The 8,147-nt window shown below is 39.2% G+C and overlaps 1 protein-coding gene across 2 annotated transcripts; it reads right to left on the bottom strand.

Moving 5' to 3' along the window:
* saal1 (serum amyloid A-like 1) lies at nucleotides 1-7,629 on the bottom strand. 2 transcript variants are annotated; one of them, XM_028585546.1, is made up of 13 exons: nucleotides 7,445-7,629; nucleotides 5,419-5,618; nucleotides 5,012-5,113; nucleotides 4,157-4,240; nucleotides 3,969-4,048; nucleotides 3,840-3,899; nucleotides 3,644-3,759; nucleotides 3,079-3,244; nucleotides 2,612-2,694; nucleotides 2,300-2,485; nucleotides 1,113-1,270; nucleotides 867-959; nucleotides 1-372 (listed from the first exon to the last, which is right to left on the bottom strand). In XM_028585546.1, exons 1-13 carry the CDS (start codon nucleotides 7,446-7,448, stop codon nucleotides 295-297), a joined length of 1,410 nt encoding a protein of 469 aa, XP_028441347.1. In that variant the 5' UTR covers nucleotides 7,449-7,629; the 3' UTR covers nucleotides 1-294. The 2 variants fall into 2 exon arrangements, with proteins under 2 accessions (XP_028441347.1, XP_028441346.1); XM_028585545.1 differs by having other exon boundaries at nucleotides 7,433-7,629.
* Between the last annotated feature and the right edge of the window lie 518 nt (nucleotides 7,630-8,147).

The following is an 8,147-nucleotide window of genomic DNA, read 5'->3' on the forward strand; positions in this document are numbered from 1 at the left end:
TATTAAAAGACTGTCAATCATTTAATACAAAAATATCATTCACAGAACAAAAACAAACTTTAAACAGAATCACAATTGAATTTCGGCGAGTGTGGCTCAAAATACAAAAGGAAAACAAAAACAATATACAGTCTTTTTTCACACTAGTCGTGGTGTGACATCCTCGTTTAGTCTTTCCAATGGAAATCTAAATAGTGTCAGTTGAAGCAGGATCTTTAGAGAGGAAATAGAGGCTTCTATTAAAAGCAGTGGTGAGAGTCTGGATGAGTGCTGAACACTGATCTGCTGGGCGCCTCAGACAGGAAACTGTTTCCTCACCATGTCTGCCATTTGGGGATCAGTCTCTGACAGCATGGAGTACAGGTGCTGAAACTGCACAAGAGGAAGAAGGGTGGGGTGGAAACATAATGTTTATTTTCCACTGGAGCTGGTGGTGTAGCCACAGTCCATCACACATCTTGACTTGACACAGGCTCTAAAATAAATCCTAAATCCTTTTGTGAAACAATGGCACCACAGGCAGCGGTTTGCACAGGATAAGGCGATTAGAGAAAATTCAAGGTGTTATTAACCAATAAATCCATTTGTCATTGTGTCTATAACATATTTTTAAACTTGTGACATTTTAAAATACCTTTTTCTTTTGTCTTTTTTCAGCTTATCATTTCAACAGAAATAACATTCAATGACCATGTACAATTATACATTAGATGATATGTTTAAACTGTTATGTGGGAACTGTTAGGATTTTACAATGAACCTTCATTTTAAAGTAAAAAAAAATAGACATGATGATTATAGTTTCCCCATATTTGCATGTAAATCACATATAATTATACTTAAAGTATTTTGGTGAAAGCACTTACTGAAGTCTTAAAGTTTAGAACTAAACTGCCTGCAGCTGTGAGAGCAGTCCTCTCTGTAAGGTAACCTTTCTTCACCAAATCTGCCAAGGTGTCCTACAAAGAACAAAAAATAAGAATAAACAGACAGTTCAGTGGCATTTCAAAGAGCAAAGAAAAGCACCGATTCACCTTTTTTGCATTTAAAAATCTCAGTAAACAATCTGGCCCAACAGGAAAGTTAGTAAAGCGTTTCTCTGGTATAATTACTTTGGAAATCTGAAAGCAGATGTCAGCTAGAAACTCAGCTGTGATCTCTGCTAGAGTCTGGAGCTGTTCATCTTTTGTGTCTTCTTTGCTGGTATCGCCATCCTTGCCCTCACTGTGGTACTGAAGCACCCGCAAAATGGTTCCGATAAGGGGAAGACCTGGAGGCAAAAGGCAAAACACATCAAACCATTAATAAGAAATGGGCATATTAAATTGGGGGATATCCTCTTTACGGAGTCTTAGCTTATATTGTAATTATATATTTTTGTTCCTGCATAATGTAACCATTTAAAAAAAGCCTTGATTGGCCTCATAATCATGTGGGTTATTTTAGAAAACAAAAATATTCCCAATTTACCATAAAATTACATCTATTTTGAATACCAAATATCTTACAGCTAACACTAAATCAATATTCATTATAACATGGTCTGGGTGAATAAAAGTAATATAGGACTCCTTCTAAGGAGTTCCAGTGAAATTGACTGTTTACTGTTCTAAATGAATGCGCTAAATTAAATGAAAAAAAAAATCTGAATATCTTATTTCCAATACCGAGTGTAGTCCTTCAGTGCCACATCCTCTGAACACCACAGGATGGCACTAACACACAATCTGCAAGAAGTAAGTTGAACTGCCTCTCTGAACTGACTTTGTTTAACAACGATCCTCTCACATCCTGTTTGCGATTCAGCTCGCTACTGCAGGCAGCGGTCGACAGTACATATGGCATATCATTTATTTGTCAAAGTCTTGATATTGATTTGGGAAAAATGGCATGATGGATAGCTATCTTGTCTTGTTGTTAAACATACTATCAAATTATATTTACTGTTCGTCAACTGTACGCAATATTATTGACTCTGAATCTTGCTAGCGTAACATTAGCTCAAGTTAGCTGAGCCAAAGGGTTCTACTGTATGAGCTGAGCGGACTAGAAATATCTCCTGTTGCCAGGTCCTATCTAAGGTCCGTTCTATTTACTGGAGCAGTGAACATCTGCATTGCATAAGAACCTAATGGGATGGGAATGACAGTTCTAGGTATTACTCAAACCCTCCGGTATTACCAGGAAAATGTAGTTATTGCTTGATAATGGCCACATCTTCGGGCATTAATCCTTATGTGTACTACGTGCATTCAAAAGGCAGATCTCAGGGCTGATGTCATTCTGTTACAAAACTTACTTGTGTCACTTCTGTGGCGCCACTGATCCTGGCATCTATAAAGAGCCTGCAGCACAGCAAATGCCTGAACCAAAATGGTCTTCTGCTCTTGCAGGACAACTGGAAGATCAGTTGGCTGGCAGAGGTCCTCACACACTACGTCACAGACAAAGTCCCACACTGCTTTGCCAGGTCCATCAGGGGCAGCTAGAAGACACAATTAAAATGATTTGTCTTTGAAGGGTTACTTCAGTCTTCCGGTAGATTTTACTGACTTAACAACTATGTTAAACATCTTTAACTTCTGTTATGATGTGTTTTGATCGCTCTTACCAAAAGTCTGAATGCCCTCATCTATGGTGGTGAGGAGTTGGAGGGTGTGAAGGTAAACCTCTAAGCCATTTGGACTCTCTGATCTGTGAAAGTAATTAAATACAGTTCAATACTGAGCGTCAAAAAAATCATCACTATCTTAAGTACCATGTATTTAGTTTGAACTCTACTACTGCTGTATCAGACCAACAATAAATAATAGAATGTTTATAGACACGTCAGTATTATCAACAACAAGTATGAAAAAATAGCGACTGAGGACATTTCATCAGGACTAAAGTGATTGTTAATTTAGGTTTTGAGAAAAATTCAGACATGCAGTTTAAAAACTCTAATCTCTGGAAACTGATGTAACAGGTTTTAACCTCAAACTGAAAATGCTTTCTGTGGAAAACATTTCTACTCCCATTGAAAGTAAATGTAATCATGCAAACATTTCACATTTTCAAACAAACACAGATTCTCACCTAAGCTGCTTGGCTGCCTCAAGAAGACATGAGGCCACATCCAGATGGCTTTCGCCATCCTCCTCTTCCTCCTCACTTGGTTGAACTATGATCCAACTCTTCATCAGCTCTTCATCAAGGTCAAACAGTTTGTCAACCAACTCTCCAACCTTCTCAAGCAAGTCAGCTATACAACACACAGGGGATTTTTGTAATAACCATTTTTGAAAGAAGACATATGGTTACAAGTAGTTAAAAGGTTCCCCTGTGAAGTTTTCCTATAAACAAAAGTTGTTTACATTCAGTGTTACTCGCCCAAAAGACATTGTGTGCATTCTTGAATGCATTTCCCATGGCAAAAATCATTTTCAAAGCCAATTTAATAGCATTAGTATTTTAAATCCAGCATTGTTTACATCCAGCGCAACTAGAGGTTAAAAACTCAACAGGGAACCTTTAAGATAAACAGCTTACGTACACATACTCTGACTTAATGAAAGTCATCTTGGTATGTCAAACAGATTTCTTTCATACACAATTAACACATCATCAGCTTATTAAAAAGAAATTAGTAAAAGCACAGTACTGTTGGTAGAACTGCACATGATGAAAAGGAGGTTGGAGCGCACAGACGTCTGTTGATGTATTCGCTGAAGCCACAGGGAACAGACATCTTTCTGAGAGATGCAGGTCAGCAGCAATCTGCAAACATCATCAGAAAAGATAAATACTTGTCGCTCAGTCTTTCTGTCTCACATCTCTGCAGATAATGCAAATGTCACCTGCTTGTTTCCAGAAGGGTTGGAGGATCTGTATCTCCAAGCAGAAGCAACAGCACAGCACTGTGGACACACAGGGAGTAGCATTAATTAGAATATTATACAAAATCATAGATGATGACTTTTACCCACCTTAAGTCTTCATTTTGGCTAAGAGTCAGACAAGTGTCAGGAAAACAAGCAATGTTCCCGAGGATTCCCACACAGATTTCCTAGAGAAGCAAAACAAAAATCTCTGACCTGTCATGGGAATTCTAAAAAAATGAAATACATTACATATGATTATATAGAATGTATGAACTGGAAAGGATTTCACTCACTGTGAGACGTGGACAACGAGATTTGGCTATCACCCCAAGAAGGATTTCTGTAGCTTTAAATTCCTGCAGAAAACCAGCCACATCCTACACACAGTTGGAAAATAAACAGTCACTAGTAAATATTCAAACATGTAATTACATGATTCACATCTTACTGTGTGTGTGTGTGCTTTTGCTGGAACATTTTAAGAGAAGTGTTGAATTATATTTGCTTCATACTGAGAGATGTTTCAATTATGTTGTCCAGCCCATTCATATCAATGAGGGTAGGTTTAACGACAGAAACACCTTCCAGTATAATGCAATACAGTTTAACAGCCCCAAAAACCACATCTTCCAATAAACATTAAGTTGAATCAACACCTCTCTAAAAAGGGTGAACATTATAACCTTCATGGAGGTTTTTAGGATTTTTTTTGCAGGATTATAAGACTACATTAGTTTTAGAAAAGAAGGACTTAATAAACTGCCAACTGAGTGTATGGTTTATAAGTAATGTGTATGAATGGCAGACACAAAGACACCAGCAGCATATTTAATTTGTGGTTAAATATCATGAATTCACCAATTGTAGTAGTACTTCTGTGGCCGAGCTCAGTTTCATTTCCGGATGTTGTTTCTGTAAAGGCTTTCCACTTCTCATGATACACTTATGGCAATAAAAGAGGTGAATGAAGAAGAATCTAATTTGTTTTTTTATTTTCCACGTTCAATCGTGGCAGGCAGTCTGGGACTTGCACTGGTCTAGTCTTGGTCTTGACTCGGTCTCAACCTCTCAAAGTAATGGTCTTGTCTCGGTCTCAATACACTTTGATCTTGGTGAATGCAAAATGGGACACAGATAAATAATTCTACCTTATCCATTGCCATATCCCAGACTCTACATAGATTTTCTTCATCATCATCAGGGAGCTGCATCTGACCTTCAGAGTCCAACTCCGAATGCTCTGTCACCATCTGCAAGACATGACCATTTTACAATGAAATTACAAATGTTAGGTACTGTATATTGAACAGTGTGCTGCATAGACTGACAGCACATAGAAACAATGAGTGATACAGTAAAGAAGTAAAGATGCTTTTCATTTCAAATTACTTAATTAGTGGTCTCTAAATTAGCTGATTGGAAAAAGCTATTGTTAAATAAGTCAAGAAAATAAATGCAGCTCACTGCCTGATCTCCAGTGCATCTGTGATTGAAACAGTGCTTACTAAAAAATATCGTAACTCAAATTTGACATTAGCAATAACAGCCACCCTACATGGATGAGACGAGTCAAGGTGCTGAAAAGCCAGTGCTTGCTGTAAACGGTGTCTCCAATGGCATCCAAATCTCCATCCTCTTCTCCATCAGCTGCGTCTGGGGGGGGTGATGGGTTTCGGTCCATTATAGGAGACTGTATTCCAGTTGGAGATGAGGATCTCTCAGTCTCCACCTCCTCAGCACCATCAACACTGTCGTCTGGGAAAACAAACAGTGGCACAGTTAGAGTTTAGTGAGATTACTATACTATGAGGTTCTTACACAGGTAGTCAATAGCTCAGGTGGTATTAAATCACCAATGAGAAGGACTGCTTTATGGAAGTATTATATGGGGAGGATTTGGGCATTAATGTCATGTTCACTGGACCAGCAAAAACAGACATCTGGGCTTAATCTCACTAGTTCTTCGCTCCTCTGTGGAACCGGAAGTGGTTCTGGCACTCCTTCGTGAAGGCCGTCTCAAAGCTCTTATTCCTATTGGCATTTCTTTAAACTAGAGTTGCACCGATTGTCCGGCCGGCGACCGGAATTGGCCAATTTTCATGTGCTGACATATGTCGATTCCATGTCGATTCCATGCCGGTCAATGCTACAAATAACTGAACATAAGTTATACGAGTTACAGTTCTCAAGGACGCACGCACACGTCTCTTTTCCCTTTCTCTCAACTTTTCCACCGTGTGTCGCGCGTACTCGCTCGCGGTGTGAAGCGTGTGTCCACGCTATTCTCGCACAAGAATTGTTTTCCATTGTTAATATGTACTTAAAAACAGTTCTGAAATGCAAAATAATAGAATTTTAATCATGCGATAAAACATGCGATTAATCGTGATTAACTATAGAAATTCAGCGATTAATCGCGATTAATTTTTTTTATCATTTGACAGCCCTAGTCTATATCCTTGACGGTCCACTTCCGGGATTTCTTCGGTGACAGGAAATTCTACCGTATTTTGTCCGTTTCCTTCCGCTTTCTTTGTGTTGGAATTTTAAACTCCGGTGGATTGAATCTGAGTGGGACTAAGACACGAGGAAGGAAGACAGGTTGAGGACTCGAGGAGGAAATTTAAGGATTATTAGATGCAACCCCTTTAGGCGCGTCTCATGTCACTTATTTGATAGCTCCTCGACTCCTCGTCGAACCGGAAGTTGTTCTGTCCCTCCTCAGTGAAGGCTGTGTCAAAGCTCTTATTTCTTTCCCCCGAGGAGCGAGCATAGAGGAGGGACCATCGAGGAGTTATAGGCGAGGATACAGGAGAGTAGCCTTCCCCGAAGCCGTGCAGCGGAAGGAGTTGCTAACTCCACCCAAACAGCTGTCATATTCATGTGACGTTTCAGAGGAAAGGACGTTTCATCTCTCTAAAACACATTTGCTCGTTACCTCTCTCCTCCGATGATTTCCTCAAATCTCTCCCGTTCCGACTAAGACGAGAGGAAGGGAGGCAAGTGGAGGAGTCGAGGAGGCAATTTAAGCCACATGAGGTCTGCCCCATCCTTCCTCGGTAGGACGGAAGTGATGCAAATTAAGGGAAGGGAGATGCAGCCACGGTCTGTGTATCACTCAGTTGCCAGTTTATTAAGTACACCTACCAAACACTACTGCAACCTTCATGGAGGTTTTAATACTAAGGTTTTGTTGCAACTGTTTTTAGAGTGGTTTAAACGAGATGTAGCTATAAAATGGCAACCAGCTTTATTATGACATAAGTTGTTATTATCCAGAACAGGAAGTTCGGCTCTCTACTGTAAAGCTCGGCGGCATTGAGCTTTAATTTGGGCTCCCAGTAACTTTCAACAGAACAGACTCGACTGTATGATTTCTGCTGACTATTAAACACTCTCTGTTAGCTAAAAGCATCGATGGAGTGACTAACGTTATACGCTGAATGCAAACCTTGCACAAGTTGGTCTTAACAATTTAGGTAACGTTAGTAGATGCACATTCTGCTATTAACGGATGGTGTAGTTGTTATCAAGCTGTCATACTCATAAACAGTAAGGTTACTTCTTACTTGTCAACTCACCCATAGTGACCGCTCTCTGCAAAGGTAACTGGCTGGTAAATATTAAATGCAATACCACCGCATGGTTTTAAATAGTCACAGTAACTTTACAGTTTCCGGACGACATTTCAAACAGCCTCCATTTAGTACAAGTAACTGGATGCGCATGCGCTAATGTTGTACACACTGCCCAGTCTTCTTCTTGTGGGAGACCACCTCAAGTTACAATTAATGCCGCCACCTGCAGTGCGCACGGGGAACGACAGAGGCTTTTTCAGCAAGAAGAGGATGGAGCATAAAATGTACCTTTTTTACTAGCCTACTGAAATGATTACTCAATTAATGAATTAGTCAATTAACAGAAAATGTATCTGCAACAAAAAAAATGTAATTCCCTGCAAAAAAACAAATCACACCTCATAGACAGAGAGGCTGTCTGTGGCCATCAAACTATATAACTCCTCACTCTGAGTGTTACACGCTTAGAGTGTCACTCACAGCACATATTTCCACTTCACATCTCAATATCCTGGAAAATTGTGTGAAATAATTTATCAGTTACAGTGCAATATATGTTATTTATTCACTGCTGCTACTTATATTTAAGTTTATATTTTTACCTATTTATGTTCTTACTGTATTTATGTTGAAACTGCAATTCAATTAAATTTTATTTATGGTATCAAATCATAACTAGTGTTATCTCAAGACACTTTACAGCTAG

This window comes from Perca flavescens, chromosome 8 (genome assembly GCF_004354835.1).
Source record: "Perca flavescens isolate YP-PL-M2 chromosome 8, PFLA_1.0, whole genome shotgun sequence".
Taxonomy (NCBI): Eukaryota; Metazoa; Chordata; class Actinopteri; order Perciformes; family Percidae; genus Perca; species Perca flavescens.

Coding starts and splice junctions, on each gene's coding strand:
- saal1 (XM_028585545.1), bottom strand. Junction 2,486..2,611: donor TGAGGGCATTCAGACTTTTG/GTAAGAGCGATC, acceptor TGTGTCTTCTAG/CTGCCCCTGATGGACCTGGC. Junction 373..866: donor TTCTAAACTTTAAGACTTCA/GTAAGTGCTTTC, acceptor CCTCTTGTGCAG/TTTCAGCACCTGTACTCCAT.